Source organism: Crocuta crocuta, unplaced genomic scaffold (assembly GCF_008692635.1).
Source record: "Crocuta crocuta isolate KB4526 unplaced genomic scaffold, BGI_CrCroc_1.0 scaffold422, whole genome shotgun sequence".
Taxonomy (NCBI): domain Eukaryota; kingdom Metazoa; phylum Chordata; class Mammalia; order Carnivora; family Hyaenidae; genus Crocuta; species Crocuta crocuta.
This window is the reverse complement of record NW_027529554.1, coordinates 936,319-956,239: the sequence shown is the minus strand read 5'-3', so window position 1 is coordinate 956,239 and position 19,921 is coordinate 936,319. Positions and strand designations below refer to the sequence as shown.

Genomic DNA, 19,921 nt, shown 5'->3' with positions numbered 1-19,921 from the left:
TAGTTAGGCATTGCTTACAAAGCTAAACATGCTTTTTAACAAATGATCCAGCAATTGTACCCATTGGTATTTACCCAAATGAGATGAAAATTAATGTCCACACAAAAACCTGCAGTCAAACAAGATGAGTAAGCACTAGAGACGTGATGTTCAACACTACACCTATAGTCAACAATAACATACATTTAAACATTTGTCAAGAAGGCCTATCTCATGTTAAGAGTTCATATCAGAATAAAATAAAAGAAAGAAAATGTCCAGGATTAAAAAAAAAAAGTCCTTCACATGAATGTGTATAGCAGCTTTATTCATAACTGCCAAAATCTGGAAGATGTCCTTCAATAGGTGAATTGATAAACAGATACACTAGGGTACATCCAAATAGAATATTATTTAGTGCTAAGAAATGAACTATTAGACGTAAAAAGACATGGAGGAAACTTAAATACATACTGAATGAAAGCAATCTGAAAATGCCAGTCTATATACTGCATGATTTCAACTATGTGACATTCCATAGGTAAAACTATAGAGACATTGGGTTGCCATGGGTTGCCATGGGTTCAGCAAGAGGGAAGCAGGGGGTGAATATGTGGAACATAGGGGATTCTGGGGGTAGTTAAACTATTCTATACAATAATGTAATTAATGGTGGATACATGTCATTACACATTTGTCAAATGTACATGAAATGCACAATACAAAGAATGAATTCTAATAACAATGTATCAAAATCAGCTCACCAATTGTAACAAATGTACTACGCCAATACCAGATGTTAATGGGGAATGGGGGAAAGTTATACGGAAAGTCTGTGTATTTTCTGCTCAACTTTTCTTTAAACCTAAATCTGCCCCCCCCCAATTAAGTTTATTAATTAAAAACAAAACAAATAGAAAAGGGCAACATGGAAACAGGCAGTGGTTAAGTGCATACGCTTTGGGGTCTGTCTACATTGTGTTCGAATTCATTATTAGCAACGAAAACTTCAGCAAGTTATTCTAACTCTGCTCGCCCCATCAGCTCTAGAGTTTATGGTCACTCTTTGCCTTGGAAATACTATGGTATACGATCTAGTATAACTCTTACAAAAAACAAGGGGCTAACACATATTTGGTAACTAAACAGATATCTTTCTAGTTACAATTTTCACTGTAATCCAGGAACCTGCAAATCTCTGGTTTAATCTCCAAAAGTAAGTTGGATTATAGAGCAATAATAATAAAAATGAGGCCTTTCTAGTTTTTAACGTGTCTTTTATAATGAAGCATCTATCTGCAAACGAACAAGTTTCTTTTCTTTCTTTAAGATTTTATTTTTAAGTAAACTCTACATCCAGTGGAGGACTTGAACTCATACTCCTGACATCAAGAGTCACATGCTCTACCAACTGAGTCAGCTAGACACTCTGAAAATGAACAAGTTTCTAAATATGGACTATACAAATAATAAGGATCAGCAAAGACTTTTACATGGATTTGAAATATATAATAAAATTTACATTTTAATGGAAATACTGAACAATTAAAAATTTTCAATTGTAGGGGTGCCTGGGAGGCTCAGTTGGTTAAGCATCCTACTTGATCTGACTCAGGTCATGATCTTAGGTTCATGGGATTGAGCTGGGCATCAGGCTCTGGGCTAACAGATTATCTCTCTGCTCTCTCCTGCTTGAGTGTGCCTGTGCACTTGTGTGCTCTCCCTCTCTCAAAGTAAATCAACTTAAGAATTAAAGGGGTGCCTGGGTGGCTCAGTCGGTTAAGTCACTGACTTTGGCTCAGGTCATGATCTCGGGGTCCGTGAGTTCAAGCCCCAGGAGGCTCTGTGTTGACAGCTCAGAGCCTGGAGCCTGCTTTGGATTCTGTGTCCCTCTCTCCTCCCCTGCTTGTGCTCTCTCTCTCTCTCAAAAATAAATAAATGTTAAAAACATTTTTAAATTAAAAACAAGAATTTTCAATTTTAATACCACATCTTATCCTTTGTGACCTTATAAAAATTGTGGAGCAGCTTGTCCCCATTTCCAGTAGATAATAGGAATTCAGATGATCCCACCCAAACTCAGTCTCAATCCTTCCAATATCAGTCAAGCTCTGAGACTATGATCAGATTTGGAACGATTTGTGAAGTAATGGAAACTGTGCTATAATGAAAACAAGATTTTTTTCACTTTCTTTTGTGATTAAATGGAGAGATAATGGCCTGGCATAGTCTAATTATTATTTAGTACCCATTGTAGAACTAACATTTTTATGATTTACTCTTTCCAGTAAGATAATTTTTTAAAGCAAAAATTTGGCCTCAGAAAATCAATAATTAAAGATGATGGTGGGGGCGCCTGGGTGGCTCAGTCAGTTAAGCGTCCGGCTTCGGCTCAGGTCATGATCTTGCAGTTCATGGGTTCAAGCCCCCATATCGGGCTCTGTGCTGACAGCCAGCTCAGAACCTGGAGGCTGTTTCAGATTCTGTATCTCCCTCTCTCTCTGACCCTCCCCTGCTCATGCTCGCTCTCGCTCTCTTTCAGAAATAAATAAAACATTTTTAAAAAAAGATGATGGTGAACATACGAAGGAAAGAGATGCACAGTGGCTGACCTCTAAAGACTTTTAAACACTAAAAAAAATCCTAGGGCACCTGGGTGGCTCACTCAGGTAAGCACCTGACCTTGACTCAGGCCATGATCTCATGGTTGTGGGTTCAAGCCCCGCTTGGGGCTCTGTTCTGACACACGTTGGGCTCTGTTCTGACAGCTGGGAGTCTGGAGTCTATTTCAGATTCTGTGTCTCCCTCTCTCTCCTTCCCTTCCTCCACTTGTGCATGTGCTCTCTCTCCCTCTCAAAAATAAATATTAAAATGTACCAAAACCCATAAAATATCTAGGAATAAATCTAACCAAAGAAGTGAAAAACCTATATGCTGAAAACTATAGAAAGCTTATGAAAGAAATGGAAGAAGACACAACAAAAATGGAAAATATTCCATGCTAGGAAGAACAAATATTGTTAAAATGTCAATAATACCCAAAGCAAACTACATATTCAATGCAATACCTATCACAATAACACCACTATTCTTCACAGACCTAAAACAAACAATCCTAAAATTTGTATGGAACCAGAAAAGAACCCGAATAGCCAAAGCAACCTTGAAAAAGAAAACCAAAGCGGGAGGCATCACAATCCCAGACTTCAAGCTGTATTACAAAGCGGTAATCATCAAGACAATATGGTACTGGCACAAAAACAGACACGCAGATCAGTGGAACAGAACAGAGAAACCAGAAATAGACCCACAAACATATAGCCAACTAATCTTTGACAAGGAGGAAAGAATATTCAGTGGAATAAAGACAGTCTCTTCAACAAGTAGTGCTGGGAAAACTGGACAGCGGCATGCAGAAAAATGAACCTGGACCACTTTCTTACAGCGTACACAAAAATAAACTCAAAATGGATGAAAGACCTAAATACAAGACAGGAAGCCATCAAAATCCTCGAGGAGAAAGCAGGCAAAAACCTCTTTGACCTTGGCCGCAGCAGCTTATTACTCAACACATCTCTGGAAACAAGAGAAACAGAAGCAAAAATGAACTATTGGGACCTCATCAAAATAAAAAGCTTCTGCACAGCGAAGGAAACAATCAGCAAAACTAAAAGTAATGGATGTAATGGGAGAAGATATTTGCAAATGACATATCAGATAAAGGGTTAGTACCCAAAATCTTAAAAGAACTTATCAAACTCAACACCCAAAAAAACAAATAACCCAGTGAAGCAATGGGCAAAAGACATGAACAGACACCTCAAAATAAGACATCCAGATGGCCAACCAACACATGAAAAAAGGCTCAACATCACTCAGCATCAGGGAAATACAAATCAAAACCAAAATGAGATACCACCTCGCACCTGTCAGAATGGCTAATATTAACAACTCAGGCAACAAGAGATGTTGATGAGGATGTAGAGAAAGAGGATCTCTTTTGCACTCATGGTGGGAATGCAAACTGGTGCAGCCACTCGGGAAAAAAGGGTGGAGGTTCCTCAAAAAATTAAAAACAGAACTACCCTATGACCCAGCAATTGCACTACTAGGTATTTATCCAAGGGACACAGGTATGCTGTTTCGAGGGGACACACGCACCCCAATGTTTACAGCAGCACTATCAACAATAGCCAAAGTACAGAAAGAGGCCAAATGTCCATTGATGGATGAATGGATAAAGAAGAGGTAGTATATATACATTGGAGTATTACTCAGCAACTCAAAAGAATGAAATCTTGCCATTTGCAACTATGTGGATGGAACTAGAGAGCACTATGCTAAGCTACATGAGTCAGTCAGAGAAAGAGAAATATCATATGACTTCACTCATACGAAGACTTTAAGATACAAAACAGATGAACATAAGGGAAGGGAAGCAAAAATAATATAAAAACAGGGTGGGGGACAAAACAGAAGAGAGTCTTAAATATGGAGACCAAACAGAGGGTTACTGGAGGGGTTATGGGAGGGGGGATGGTCTAAATGGGTGCAGGGCATTAATGAATCTACTTCTGAAATCATTGTTGCACTATATGCTAAGTTGGATGTAAATTAAAAAATTAAATTAAATAAGAAAAATAACATTAAAAATATATGTTTCTGATAATCTTAAAAAGAGTGGCAAAGAAACTAATTTTCTCTACCTGCAGAGGCATACTAAAAATTATTAATATTGGGAATAACTTAAAAAAATTTTTTAATGTTTATTTATTCACGAGAGAGAGACAGAACATGAGTGGGGGAGCAGCAGAGACAGAGGGAAACACAGAATCCAAAGCAGGCTCCAGGCTCTGAGCTTTTAGAACAGAACCTGACGTGCAGCTCGAACTCACAAACCGTGAGATCATGACCTGAGTTGAAGTTGAACCATTAACCAACTGAGCCACCCAGGTGTCCTGGGAATAATGTTTGAATTATTAGGTAACCTTTCACATATCCTAAATCTTGAAAAATATGTAACTAAAATACATAAAGATATTTTGGGGGAATTCAGTTCCAGAGTTCAAATACAAAATTATTCGTATTAAAAATCTTTGTTTTGTGATGAATTGTTTTTTAGTGTATAGAAGTTATCATTTGCTGCTGCAAACGGATGACCTGGTATCAGACAAAACTAATTCTATTGCTTAGGTAACTAGTGGTTTTCTTGAGAATATTTGGAATTGGGTAGTCTGATTTTCTCCAGGGGATACAAATTTAAAAGTCATGACCTTTTACTCCTTTTCTGAAAACAAATCTGATATTCTAGATAAATGAACCATTAGGCACCTTGGCTGAATTTTGGTAGAGAAGGTCAAAAAGTCCATTGAACTCATAACACCACTGCCAACACATTTGTGTCCATCTCTTTGTTGCCAATAGTGCTAACACTGAGCTATGAAAATGGGGAATGATTTAAGTACCTGTGGAAAACGGAAATGCTAATTGTGGTGGAATCTGGTTAACACTTGGCTCAAGAACGATTTCAGCTAAATTAGGCAGTAGGGCAGATAGCATCTGACTACTTGGATATTCCACAAAACATAAAGCATATCTACACATTAGGTGTAGTAATACATGTATGAGTCACAGGAACTTTAAACAAAATTCTAATTTAACATATGGTAGCCAAATCTGACAAAATTCTACTTTCATGAAATGTACATAATAAGAACATCCATGAATTTGCAATATATATACTCGTTTATTCTATAGCCAAAAATTAAATAAAGATAAAAATAAGACAATTGTGAGAAAATTCAAGATTTTTGTGAAGGTTTTTGAATTTTTAAACTTTTTTGGTTTTTAAGTAAAACCAACCAAAGACCATCCAACTGCATTATTATTACTTTTACTTAAGATAAAGAAAGGTAATGAGGTATTTTCACAAGTCATCACGATGGTTCTAGGAGCATCCACAACACGATAAGCCTCTGAAGTTAATTTTAGTCAATGTAGAAAATTTTCTGGCTCTAGATGTAATCTGGTGACTTGGGCAGCACACGGATATTAATTATGATGTGACAGATCGGACTTCAAATTCTTAAGAATGGACTAGGATGGCTGCAAAGACGAAGTCAGTACACGACCAAGAAGAAAAGCTGTTGCAAATATTTCATCCATTTCAAACAAGGCAACATATAACACCTGAGCTATGGGATAAGGTTTAGGGACCAGGATTTGGGAAGATTCAGTTCAAGAGTCCACAGGGGAGGCATGTTGACAAGTTTCCTCCGCCCATGACCTTTAGCCTAGTTGTCAATTCTTCCATATGGGGCAACTCTATGGGGAGGAATCTAGGGTCCACTACCAGGTGCGGACAGCGAGGCCTTTGTCCTAGTTTAACCAGTGAACGCCGGGAGAGCCGGAGGAGAGAAGAAGGTGTCTAGCCCCCCTCCGAGGTGTGACCCTGCCCTTTTCGCCCTCACTCCTCGACCTTCCTCCATTTATCCCCGCCCGGAGTTGTCTCTCACCCGGGCAGGACAGCTTGGCTAGCGGCACCAACATATTCACTGGTCCCAGGACTGTCGGTGGGACACAACAGAAGGGCTGTCTGTGGCTCGCCGCTGGCGCTGGACCTCTAGGCCGCGGGGGGCGCCATCACTGCCTGAGAAGGACCGACACCTCCGCCGAAGTTTGCCTCCCAGTTCTGCCCACCGCTTTGGCTTCACGGTGTTCCCGCCTCTTTCTCGCTCTGCGCCGGCGCCACGCATGACGCGATGGCCGGCAGGGACTTCCGGGTCACGTTCCGAAAGAGGAAAAGGAAAGAGGCTCTAAGTCCCAGCCCACCTCCGACTTCAGGCTGAGGATTGGCTCTGCGTTGCGGCTCACCAAGGCGTGGTGAGGCCCCTGCGGTGCAGGTGAGAGAGACCCACAGATCCGGTGGTGTGACGCGCGCGCATCAAGAGTAGTGGGAGGCGGAGCGACTCATACGGCATTCTGGGAGTTGTAGTCCTCTGCTGAAGCGTTCTCCTGAGCCTGACTGGAGGTTTGCGCAGGAGCGAGGAACTGCCCAAGGTGAATTCGCTGACATCTGATTGGCTGTTCCGAAAAAATGACTAGTGTCCGCGGATTTGGGTAGAGACCCACGAGTATACTGGGCTGGAGAGCGGCTGGGAGGGGGCGGGGCTTCTGGGCGTCGGGCGCGAGCAGTTTGAAAGACTGTTGGTGTCGGTTCGGCTGCCCAGGTCGGATTCCGCAGTCCCAGCCCTGCTCAATGGCAAACCCTGAGGAGGTGCGGATTCCTTCGCCGCCCCCGCCGTCTCCTGCGTCTCCGTCGTCTTCAGACGCCTCGTCAGCATCTTCCCCCGGCGTCCCAGTGAGTCTGGGCTGGCCAGTTCCGAGCAGAAGCAGCGGCCGGACGGTGGACCCTCTGGAGGAAGTAGAGCTGCAGATCGGAGACGTAAGCGTTACTAGACGGGTCCCGGGGCCGCGTCCACACTCAGCCCGTGTCGGAAGCCAGACCGTGGCGGTGCCTGGGAGGAAAGGACTTAGAGGAGTCCGCGCACCTGCTCCGGCGCGTCTCGCCCTTCCTTCTGCGCGTTCAGTGTATGGTCTGGGGCATGGGATGGGTAAACTGGCGGCCCAAAGCCCTTTGTCCCTCATCCCTGAGGATTCCGCCTTTAGATTCCGTGTTGAGGAATAAGGGGTTATATACCTCCACCCGCCCCACCCCTCGCTGTTTTCTTTGCGTCTCGCCTTCTGGTTTCAATCACCCTCTGTAACCTGAAACCATTCTGCTCTGCAGCGCCGACATGCGCAGGCGCTGTCAGCGCTCTTTTCCTCCTCCTTGTTGCCTTTGGTGCCTCGGATCAGATTGTGATTTTTTTTCCTTGGGACTTAAGATCCAGCTGCTCTAGTTGGCCACCTGCCAGAGCCAGCTTGCAATGCTATTATTGCGTTTTAGGCTTGCTGTGCGCCGGACGGATTTGGAGGGGTTGCTTAACGGCGCTTGTAGTCTAGATTGGTTTCCTTAACGGTTACGTCGAAGACCCCCACCCCCACCCCCCCATGATTGCGAGAATGCATAGTACGGTTTCTGTTGAATTGCGGAATTCCCAGTGCGCGCACACCCACCTACTCACCCATCGCCGGAGTTTCAGTATATAAGGAGTGTTGGGTGGGTCAAGTGAATGAGGCATGTAGGGTGTGATCCGCCTGGGAGAACTGTGCAGTAGACCCTGCTGTGCAGATTGGAAACTGGCTAATGACTTCGATTATCTTATTGCTTAAGAAGTATTTGTTTTTGTTTTAAAGGTAACTAAAATGCTCAACAGTTTTTTTGCTGAACAAGACCGGTTACAAGAGAATATGTACAATGGACTGCTGATGTGTTAGTGTAGGAACAGTGTTATTCTATATGATAGGTGAAAACCTTTGAGTAAGAAGTGAATTCCACCAAAGTTGGATATTTTCTGTATGTTTGATTTTGTTCGTATTTGGCAGCTCAGAGTTATCTGCTCTTTAGTCTATACATTTTCATGGTTTAAATAGCATTCACAGGTAAAAAAAAATCGTGGAGCACTGCCCTTGTTACTAAATATCAGTGAGTTTTTATTTTTCTAGTGAGTTGTTTATGATGAAGTAAGTCTGTAAGTCCTTCTTCGGATGCTTCTGGTACCTAGTGTCAAGGGATCCAAGTCCTCTTGTTGAGTTAAATGAGACTGTAGTGTATTTTCTTTTTCTTTCTTATTTTGTTTTAAAGATTAAAAAAAAATTGTTTTTATGTCTTTATTTTATTGTGAAAGAGACAGAGTGTGAGCGGGGGAGAGGCAGAGACAGAGGGAGGCACAGAATCAGAAACAGGCTCCAGGCTCTGGGCTGTCAGCACAGAGCCTCATGCAGGGCTCGAACCCACAAACTGAGAGTTCATGACCTGAGCAAGGTGGGATGCTTAACCAACTGAACTACCCAGGCGCCCTATGGTTTTCTTTTCATTTCTTTTTTCTTTTTCTTTCTTTCTTTTTTTTTTTTAAAGTAATCTCTACACTCAAGGTGGGGCCTGAACTCAACTCCCAAATCAAGAGTTTCATGTTCTATACTGAGCCAGCTAGGCACCCCTAGTGTATTTTCAGTTAAAAAAAAAAAAAATTCTAACTTGTTATGTTCGGTGCACAATGGATGTCTTTCCAGTAGATACATTTCCTCAAAGCTTACTTCATATGAAAGCATTTCTTTGGTTCCCTGAAAGAGCTGTTGTTTTAAGTTTGAAGATTTTTTTTACTTTTAAGGAAAATAACTTGGACAATGGAGTAAAGGTTTTAAGCGATTTTTAGACCATTTATAAAATGAGATGAACATCTTAAAAATAAACTTATATTGTTTCTTTCTTTCTTTTCTTTTTTTTTTTAAATTTCAGGCCGCATTTTCATTAACCAAACTTCTTGAAGCCACATCTGCAGTATCAGCTCAAGTGGAAGAGCTTGCCTTCAAGTGTACAGAAAATGCACGTTTCCTTAAAACATGGAGGGACCTCTTGAAAGAAGGCTATGATTCTTTGAAGCCTGACAACTGATTTGGCTGTGTAATAATTCATACTTCCTCATTTATGATATTTGCACGTGGACCATAAGTATAAAGTAGTCTCCAGTAGTTCTGTATATTGAGAATGAAATTTTTTTGGTTTCCTTCACTTTTGTGAAAGCAGAATACTGATGTTATATTTGATGCTGGCAATATTTATCTTTAAATACTTTCTGTCCTCCAAACTTTCATAGACTCTTATGGAAGTTAATTTCATCAGTAGATAATGCTATCTACTGTGTTAACAGCAGAAAAAATAGGTAAATCATTATTTTATTTAATTTGCAAGAAGATGCCAAGAATTCCAGAGTTTGAAGCGGAGCTTTATTTTACAGACCAAGGGAGGTAACTTTAAGGCTCCCAGTGTTGGCCCCGTGCCACCAGGCCAAGTTCGCTGGAACTGACGATTGTGTCTGACTTGTGTATCCTCAGCACCTAGAGCAACAAAGTGTCAGACAGCCATCCGTCAGTGTTTGGTGAATGGAAGAGTTGACAGTACAGTTAAAAGCTGTTTCTTGTTCCTGTTTCTAGCATGAAAATTGTCATTGTTTTTCTAAAAAATACTTGACTACTTGAAGGAATACATTCTTTCTTTTTTACAAGAATTTGAACTTTAATTGAGGACAGCTTCTTAAAATATATGATAAATAGTTTATCCTTTATGATGCTTTTTAAAAAGCTTTTGCTTCAGAAAATAAAAGCCTGTTTAGAGAAAGAATGGTTATATTTTTCCCTGTTTATTTCTCAGGTTAACTGCTTATTGATGTTGTTGTATGTTTGGTCATTCTCTTTAAAGTGCCTTGTCAAAATTATGTTTCTGTACTATTACTTTTTGAGCTTTACACGTAATATAGTTCTAAAGAAGTTACTATGTTTTTAAAGCAGCAAATTTAAATGATGTGATTGGTTTCATGTTATTTGACTTTAATGACAGTGTTCTACTTTACTTGTCCCATAGCTTATATATTCTCTCTCTGTCTTTTTGGTGGCTTGTGTCATATGTGTCAATGATTAAGCCAACTAATTCTACGTAACTTCTAGACATCTTCGATATGGCATCTCAATCCTTTGTAGATATGGAGTTGTGTACAGATATGTATTCTAAGCCCACAGTGGGGTTATGAAAGTGGATGAACGGATGGGCAAAAAATAGTTCTGTTGAGTACATTAGGTTTTAGTTCTTGATTTTTTTTTTTTAGTTAAAGCTAACACAAATGGTGTGTTCCTGTACCAAAGAGATACTTATTTTGATAGTAGAAAAATATTTTTCTTACATGTCATGAAAATTGCAATTTTTAAAATGTATAAAAATAAACTTGTTTAAGCAAATTTTATTTCCATTTCTTTGGGTTCATTATTTTAAAACTTGTTATTGAAGTATTTCAAACATAACAGGAAAAGTGAGCGATTAAAGAATATATGCCTTCCATACAGATTTAAGAAACGTTAGCATTTGGGGCACCTGGCCGGCTCTGTTGGTTAGGCGTCCAGACTTCAGCTCAGGTCTTGGTATCACAGTTCGTGGATTTGAGCCCCATGTCAGGCTCTGTGTTGACAGCACAGATCTTTGGATCTTCTCTGCCTGTCCCCCGCTTTTGCTTTCTCTCTCAAGAAAAAATAAACATGAAAAAAAAAATAAATGTGGAGCCCCTGGGTGGCTCAGTCAGTTAAGCGTGTGACCAGCTCAGGTCATGATCTCATGGTTTGTGGGTTTGGGCCCTGCATTTGGCTCTGTGCTGACAGCTTGGAACCTGGAGCCTGCTTCAGAGTCTGTGTCTCCTTCTCTGTCTGCCCCTCCCCTGCTCATGCTCTGTCTCTCTCTGTCTCAAAAATAAAAATAAATAAAAGAACAAAAAAAAAAAGTTAGCATTTGACTATACTTTCCTCTGATCTGTGTTTGTAAATGTCATATACATTTGAAACTTTTGTTACCGCTTTGATTACACCCCTTCTTTCCCTAGAGGTAACCATTGTCCTAGAGGTGGTGTATATTCTAGTTTGTGTTTTTATATTTTTAATACATATGTATGTTTTCCAAGCACTACAAAATATTATTTGTGTATGTCATAGCTAGCCTCCAGATGGCTACAATGGTCAGCCTCCTGGTATTCATGTCCCTGTATAGTCTCACACAGTGAAGAGTGCGGACTTTAATAACTAGTAGGAGATTGAGGAAACGCAGGGTGTGATTTCCGAGGCCCTACCTTTGTCCATATTTCTAGTAGGTTTTGTATTTTCCTTATGGGTTTGTAGGTGTTCCATATGTTGAATACTAACCAATCACCTGTTATCTGTGTTTCAACTATTGTAGTTTGTGATTTATCTTTGTATTTGATTGTGGAGTTTTCTTAAATAGAGGTTTTTAATTTTAATGAAATCTTAACCAATTTTTCATAATAGTGCTTTCTGGAGCTTATATTGGAAATGTCATAAAGTTATTCTCCTTTATGTCTTTCCAGAAGTTAAATTTTTATTTTTAATGTTGAGGTGTTTAATCCATCTGATTAACTTTTGCTTGTGTTGTGATTTTGGGATCTTTTTATTTTTGTATGTCTGTTGCTGTTCCTTCAAATATCAGTATTTCGAATGCTACATCTGTCATTCAGTTACCCTATAAGTGCTTGGTTCTGACCTCCCTATTCCCTAATATTTGCTTACCCCTATGCTAAGGTCCCCTGTAACTTATGTTATAGGTGTATCAGAAGTATGGTCTGTGCTACTTTGATTTGTGTGTGTGTGACTTCCTCTCCCCACCATGTATGTCTTTACGTTAGAAAATAAAAACCATGTTAGTCGACTTATAATTTTGTTGAATTGCAGTCAGCTTGGGTTAACTCCTGATTTCAGGAGGTGAGCCTTCTGTGGACACTTACAGTTCGTTCCTCACCACTAAAACTCATAGCTGCTGGTGTCAGGGGGCTGGTAGCCCCACAGCTCAGCTCTGTTGACAGCTTTTGTTGCCATGTGTGACCCACAGTGAAGTTCATCTTATTTTTAAGAGTGGCTTTAAAAAAAAAAAAAAAGCATCCCTTTTTATTTTTCTTTTTTCTCCACTAAATGGGAGGGTTGGGGAAGAGCTCAAAACATAAACATTTTCTTAAAGACTTAAGAAATTATTTTCTTAATTTAGTAGCTCATTACCAGTTCTATATACACCTTAGAGGAAAGCTTAGTATTTTGATGTAATTAAAAGGCTCAAGAGGTTGGGGTGCCTGGGTGGCTCAGTTGCTTGAGTGTCTGACTCTTGATTTCAGCTCAGGTCATGAGCCCATGATCCTGCCCAGCATGGAGTCTGCTTGGGATTCTCTCTCCCTTTGCCCCTCTCCCCCTTTTGTGCTCTCTCAAAAAACAACAACAACAACAACAAATAACAAAGCCTCAAGAGGCTAAAAGTCACTGTGTTAGGCACTATGCTAGGAGCTTTATAAGCATTATTTAATATTATCTTTTGAGGAAAGTGATGTTATTTCTGTCTGTAGAAACAGAATAGGAAGTAATTTGCCTGTGGGTCTCTTACACCAAAATTTGTATACTCTCTCTCTCCGCCCCTCCCTCGCTTGTGCTGCCTCGCTCTTTCAAATAAATAAAAAGAAACAAAAAGTTTATTTTTGAGAGAGAGGGGGAGACAGAGAATCCCATGCAGGCCCTGCACTGTCTGTGCAGAGCCCGATGCAGGGCTCAAACCCACCGTGAGATCATGACCTGAGCTGAAATCAAGTCAGTACTTGCCTGACTGAGCCACCCAGGAGCCCCTAGATTAATTTTTTGAGAGCTCTAAATATGTATAAAAATCCCTTGAGCAAATTACAACTGGAGGTATAGCAACTTGTTAGAAGACTATTGCAAATACGGCCAGGAGACATGATGTTCACACAAACTAAGGTATTGGAAATTGGGATAAAGTGAACTAGATAGATTTAAGAGCTGTTTATTAGGTTGATTAAAGGTGGGGTAGGTGATTTGATACGGTGGATACAGGAAAAGGAAGAGCCAAAGGATGACTCTAGGATTTCGAGGTTGGGCTATTGGTACCATTCACTAAGACGGTCTCAAAGGGACTCAGGTGTCAGAGTACAGAGTCCATAGTAATGACAGAGTCCATAATGATGAGGGAGCATAAGGCAAACTGAAGGCAACAACTGGTTGCTAACAACAACCAACCCCCCACCCCCACCCCCACTCACCAGGTGGGATTTGTGTGACATTCCTCAGGCACTCCTGGCTTTTCAAGAACTAAGGAAAGGGGAAAATAAATGGTTAACTCAAGGAGATCACAGCCTTGCAGGACAAGATTCTCCATCATTTTGTAAAAAGAATTATCCTTCAACCTAGCAATAGCACTACTAGGAATTTATTCAAGGATACAGGAGTGCTGATTCATAGGGACACATGTCCCCCAATGTTTATAGCAGTGCTATCAACAATAGCCAAATTATAGAAATAGCCCAGATGTCCATCAACTGATGAGTGGATTAAAGAAGATGTGATACACACACACACACACACACACACACACACACACTGGAATACTACCGGACAATGAGAAAGAATGAAATCTTGCCATTTGCAACAACATGGATGGAATAGAAGGGTATTATGCTAAGTGAAATAAGTCAGTCAGAGAAAGACAGATGTCAAATGTTTCCACTCATATGTGGGATTTGAGAAACAACACAAGACCATGGTGGAAGGAAAGGGAAAAAAATCATTCAAACAGAGAGGGAAGCAAATCATAAGAGACTTAATTAAATACAGAGAACAAACTGAGGGTTGATGGAGGGCAGTGAGGGGGGAAAATGGGTGATGGGCATTGAGGAGGGCACTTGTTGGGATGAGCACTGGGTGTTGTATGTAAGCAATGAATCATGGGAATCTACTCCTGAAGCCAAGAGAACACTGTATACACCATTTGTTAGCTAGCTTGACAGCAAATTATATTTTTAAAAAACGTCTTTGTAAATTACAAGAAAAAGCAATCTTATCAACAGCCTAATCTCCAAAAACCTATAGTCTAAGTTTCCTGGAGCCCTAACATCACCCTCCCCTCCATAGTGATGTGGGGAACAAAGACAAGAAGGAAATGGTAGATCTAGTTAAATTTCTTTATAACCTTCAGCCTATTGTATGTACACCAGAGTATGTATAACATTTCTCCAGGAACTCCCTACCTTCTTAATGTCTTACCGGAGGGAAAATAACCTAAGCTTGACAATAGCAAGGCCTCTGGTGTCTTTTGCATATGAAAGCCTTTCGGAAGCCTCCCTTTGCCTTTACCTCCCCAAATTCCATAATATATAATCAGTCACTCTTCAAAACCCAAGTGTAGCTCTTTCTGCCCAGGGGTCCTATCCCAGTGTTTAATAAAATCACTTTTTTGCACCAAAGACATCTCAAGAATTCTTTCATGGCCATAAGCCCTGGACCCCTACCATTCCAAAACCCTATCACATAATGGACATGAAAGAGCCAGTGAGATACCCAAGTGTTAATATTTAGTGGGCAGTTGTATGCATTAAGTGACTAATTTAGGAGAGAGAATAGGCTAAAGGCAAAAATGGGGGAATCATCAGTATATATACAGTAATTGAAACCATAGAATAGGTAAGGGGGGGCTTGCATGGCTCAGTTGGTTAAGCGTCCGGCTTACACTCAAGTCATGATCTCATGGGTTATGGGTTTGAGCCCTATGTTGGACTCTGCTGACAGCTCAGAGCCTGGAGCCTGCTTCGGATTCTGTGTCTCCCATTCTCTCTGCCCTTCCCCTGCTCGTGCTCTGTCTTCTCTCAAAAATAAACATTAAAAAATATTTAGAAAAATAGAGAAGACTGCCAGTCTATAGATAAGAAAAGGATTTAAAACAGTAAAGGAGGCTTCTAGTGAAAGATTTTTCTCTTTAAAAGAGGAGTACATTGGGGCATCTGCATGGCTCAGCGTCCGACTCTTGATTTAGGTCATTATCTAATGGATTATGGGTTCAAGCCCCACATCAGGCTCCACACTAACAGCACAGAGCCTGCTTGGAATCTTCTCTCTCCCTCTCTGTCCCTCTACCACTCATTCTCTATCTCTCACAGAAAATAAACTTTAAAAAAAAGTATATTGTTAAAAATTCAATGTACTTTTGAAGTCTCTTAGAGTGATGCACTCCATTCAAGTATCAATATACTTATTACTTAGGTAAGCAGTAAAATGCATGGACTTGAGTATTCTGGCTGCGTATATCCCTTACCCATTTGTTGTTTTCCTTCAACTTTATCAATATCTAAGTTGCTAAAAGGCAGTAATTGCTTTGTGCGGGGTTAGGTACTAGACTAATGCATTAGGAGACCTTAGACTGAAAATAGTAAAAAATAAAAGTTGAGGTCTTCCTGATATTTATTTTTAAATTTTAAAACACTTTGGTTTAGCTTAGAGGATTGATTTGACCTAGAAGCATGGTCCATGAGTTTTGGACCAAAGTTATTTTTGCAAGAGAGAAAACCATGACTTCTATCTGAGTTAACTTAGTGCTTCTATTTGAAGTTAATAGGAACTGGTTATGCAGTATGCCAGTAAGTACTTACCAAATTAAATTAAATGGAAGTTACTCTATTTGGAGAGGTGGAAGAAGGGAAGAGTGAGTAGACTAAATAGACAGGAAACTAAATGGCTCCTAGAAACTTATTTGAAAATATTTGAAATGCTAAAAAGTAGTTTCACATAATTTTGTAAATTCATGCTTTTCCAAGACCCTTAAACATAGGTTATGATTATGATTTTTGTAGGATTATATGTTTACTATCTTGTCTTCATGATTACTGCTTTTTTTCTTTTTTAGAAATTGTTTTTAAGAAAAATAGTTTTCTTTTTTTAATTTTTAAATGTTTATTTGAGAGAGAGAGAGAGAGAGAGAGAGAACAGTGGGGGAGGGACCAGAGAGAGGGAGACACAGAATCCAAGCAGGCTCCAGGCCTTGAGTTGTCAGCATAGGGCCCAACACCGGGCTTGAGATCATGACCTGAGCCGAAATTGGATGCTCAACCAACTGAGCCACTTTTCCTTCTTTTTAAGGAAAAAAAAAACCATTTTTTAAAATGCTTTTTATTTATTTCTGAGAGAGAGAGACAGCATGAGCAGGGGAGGGTCAGAGAGAGAGGGAGATACCGAATCTGAAACAGTCTCCAGGCTCTGAGCTAGCTGTCAGCACAGAGCCCGATGCGGGGCTCGAACCCACGAACAGTGAGATCATGACCTGAGCCGAAGCTGGACACTTAATCCACTGAGCCACCCAGGCGCCCCTGCCACTTTTCTATTCTATTATTTATTAGCAATAAGACTTAAGAATAACAAATAATCCCAAAATAAATTTATAAGAGAACTTAAATATTTTCATTTTTATAAGTTTTAAAGATTATATAGCTTAAATAGTTAGAGAATTGAATATTATAAGCAGACCCATAGCTGTCTACTATTTTCTTTTTTTTGTTGAAAGTGTAACCATATTCCTCATGTAGAAAATTTATTGGCATTATTCCAAGTAAGAACAGAAAGGACTTAAAGTAATCCATTTTTTTAACAGATTTAAGTTTCAGGTAATTTACTTTCCAAAGAAATCTATACAATTATATATTCAATAAATACATTTATGATTCCAGTAATTTCATGTTTTAAACATTTTTGGTGTATTTAAAACTACCTGAAAACCTTTTATTCCTCTTTAAAGGTTTCAAATTACTAAAGCAAAAAATTCCAAAGCTCAGTCAGAGACCAGAAGAATAACTAGCCAAAAAGTTAGTATCATATGAACTGGCTGGCCATGCAAATGGAAGGTAAATCCATTCCTTGATGACAGTTACTTTGTTTTTGAAGTAAAACATGTGCATGCAGACCTTTCCTTCCTTAAGTTCCTGAATCAGTGCATTCTAGCTCTTCTTTTCCCCTTTAACTACTTTTTGAGATCTAATTCACTCACCATAAAATTCACCCATCTAACATCTACAATTCAATGGCTTTTAGCATTTTCACAGAGTTGTTTATCCATCACCATGATCAATTTTATAACTTTTTCTGTCCAAGAAAATACTCTGTACTTCTTGGGCAGTATCCTTCTGACCCTCTCACCCCCAGTGACCTCTAATCTACTTTCTATCTCAATGAATTTGCTTATTCTAGATATTTCATGTAAGTGGAATCATATGGTATTTGTCCTTTTGTGTCTGGGTTATTTCATACTCATCACGTGGCAGCATGCGTCAGAACTTCATTCTTTCTTCTAAATGGCTGAATGATATTCCATTGTATGTATATACCACATTCTGTTTATCTGTTTATTACTTGACGGGCACTTGAGCCGTTTCCATCTTTTGGCCACTGTTAATAATGCAATGAGCATTTGTATACAAGTAGCTGCTTGAATCCTGTTTTCGATTCTTTTGGGTTTATACCTGGGAGTGAGATTGCTGGATCATATGTTAATTCTATGAAAAGCTTTCGAAGAACCACCAAACTGCTCTCTATGATAACAGCTGCATCATTTTACATTTCAACCAGCCATGCATGAAGAAGGGTTTCAGTCTCCACATCCTTGTCAATATTTATTTTCCCTTTTTTTTCTTTTTCTTTTGCTGTTTTAGTTACAGCCTTTCTAGTAGGTGTAAAGTATTATTTCATGGTGGTTCCAATTTTCATTTTTCTAATGATTAGTGATGTTGAGCAATGTTTCAAGTGCTTATTGGCCATTTGTATATCTTGCTTGGAGAAATGACTTTTTAAGTCCTTTGTCTGCTTTTAAATTGGCTTGTTTATCTTGTGGCTGAGTTGTAGGAGTTCTTTATATATTCTGAATATTAAAACCTCAGATATGATATGATTATGATTTGCAAATATTTTCTTCCATTCTGTAGGTTGTCTTTTTACTTTTTTAAAAAAGATTTCATTTTTAAGTAATCTCTACACCCAGCGTGGGGCTCAAACTTCTAACCCTGAGATCAAGAGGTACACTCCATTGACTGAGCCAGCTAGGCACCCTGTCTTTTTACCTTTTGATAACGTTGTTTGGTGCACAAAAGTTTTTAATTTAGTTGAGGTCCAATTTATCAATGTTTTCCCTTTGTTGCTTGTGCTTTTGTTGACACATCTAAGAATCCAATGCTAAATCCAAGGTCTTGAAAATTTACCGATGTTTTCTTCTAAGAGTTTTATGTCTTATTTTTAGGGTGTTGATTAATTTTGAGTTAATGTCTATAGATGGTGTAAGGTAGGAGTCCAACCTCATTCTTTTGCGTGTGAATATCCAGTTGTCCCAGCATCATTTGTTGAACAGACAGTTCTTTCCTCATTTGATTGTCTTGGCATCTTTGTTGAAAATTAGTTAACTGTAAAAAATGCTGTTTTGAGTTTATATCAGAATATCTTTTTTCATAGAAATAGATATCTTGTACCACCTATCAAGTGTACAGCAACTTGAGAGGTAAGATGAATTTTTAAAACAAATATTTTGCAAATAATCAGACATTTTCTCATTTCTTATTTTTCATTACATTGAGTATTCCAAAACCTTAAACATTTATTTAAAAGTGTCCATGATTATTATGTTTGCTAATGTGCATAGCAGATAAAGCTCTACCTTCATCTAAGAGTGGCATCTATTCTGTTGTAACTAAATATAATTTAACATTGCAAATTGAGAAGGTTCTATACTATTCTATACTTCCAGGTTCTATACTTCCAGAAATTTACTGCAGTGCTATATATAGTGGGTACTCAATAAATGCCTGATAAAAGAATCAATGAATCTTTCTGAAATAGATTTCTCTTAATTTCCTATGCAAAATATATACTAATATATACACATTATCAATATAATTTATTTCCCTTTATATGACCATCAGTCACTTTGATTTTTCCCAAATAACCTCATGTCCTTATAATGGCTTAATCTTAGACATTATAAATTAACTTTGTGGCATTCATTTTATACTAATAAATCCATCACAAAGCATCACATAATGTTCATAGAAATTGGTTTCAGAGTCCATTATGAATAGGAATTGAGTCTAGTTGATTGAGAAATTAGTGACAGTTCGCAGGGGTCTGTGAAAAGAGCTGGCTTTATTAACTCAGGTGGCATCTCCTGCAGCGGCCACATTTCGACCCAGATGAAAGATGGAGCATATGTTTTCTGACTTCCTTTGCTGTCAATAGATCTTCTTTTTCTGTAGTTATACCAAAACTGATGAATCATTTCTTTGAATGGTCTTGTGGTCAGAGTATACAGAATTGGGTTCAAAGCACTGTTGATAGGGAGAATAAAAATCACTACCCAAGAGGTTATGGTACCTGGAAGAGAAAAATGCAATAGTTTTAGTGTTTGTGGATGTTTAGAGGGTAGAGAAACCCC

The 19,921-nt window shown here is 39.2% G+C and overlaps 3 protein-coding genes across 10 annotated transcripts in view; 1 reads left to right on the top strand and 2 right to left on the bottom strand.

Moving 5' to 3' along the window:
• ETFDH (electron transfer flavoprotein dehydrogenase) overlaps nucleotides 1-6,797 on the bottom strand; it is a 31,317-nt gene extending 24,520 nt beyond the window's left edge. The window contains exon 1 of the mRNA XM_077761456.1: nucleotides 6,495-6,797. Within this exon, the coding sequence (XP_077617582.1) occupies nucleotides 6,495-6,528 (34 nt within the window). The 5' untranslated portion in view covers nucleotides 6,529-6,797. The remainder of the gene's footprint in view (nucleotides 1-6,494) is intronic.
• Nucleotides 6,798-6,812: 15 nt separating this feature from the next.
• On the top strand, nucleotides 6,813-10,877 carry CUNH4orf46 (chromosome unknown C4orf46 homolog). 2 transcript variants are annotated; one of them, XM_077761460.1, is made up of 3 exons: nucleotides 6,813-6,881; nucleotides 7,209-7,423; nucleotides 9,380-10,877. In XM_077761460.1, exons 2-3 carry the CDS (start codon nucleotides 7,238-7,240, stop codon nucleotides 9,533-9,535), a joined length of 342 nt encoding a protein of 113 aa, XP_077617586.1. In that variant the 5' UTR covers nucleotides 6,813-6,881; nucleotides 7,209-7,237; the 3' UTR covers nucleotides 9,536-10,877. The 2 variants fall into 2 exon arrangements, with proteins under 2 accessions (XP_077617586.1, XP_077617585.1); XM_077761459.1 differs by lacking the exon at nucleotides 6,813-6,881 and adding an exon at nucleotides 6,957-7,038.
• Nucleotides 10,878-17,024: 6,147 nt separating this feature from the next.
• RXFP1 (relaxin family peptide receptor 1) overlaps nucleotides 17,025-19,921 on the bottom strand; it is a 112,522-nt gene continuing 109,625 nt past the window's right edge. For 6 of the 7 annotated variants that reach the window (XM_077761451.1, XM_077761452.1, XM_077761449.1 and 3 more), the window contains one exon: nucleotides 17,025-19,860. In XM_077761451.1, coding sequence (XP_077617577.1) covers nucleotides 19,559-19,860 — 302 coding nt within the window. In that variant the 3' untranslated portion in view covers nucleotides 17,025-19,558. The remainder of the gene's footprint in view (nucleotides 19,861-19,921) is intronic. The other variant, XM_077761454.1, reaches the window with a different exon arrangement.

Bases quoted from the DNA above. Each gene is read 5' to 3' on its own strand.
- CUNH4orf46 (XM_077761460.1), top strand. From the start codon at position 7,238: ATGGCAAACCCTGAGGAGGTGCGGATTCCTTCGCCGCCCCCGCCGTCT. The intron at 7,424-9,379 runs GTAAGCGTTACT...TTTAAATTTCAG, and splicing joins TAGAGCTGCAGATCGGAGAC to GCCGCATTTTCATTAACCAA.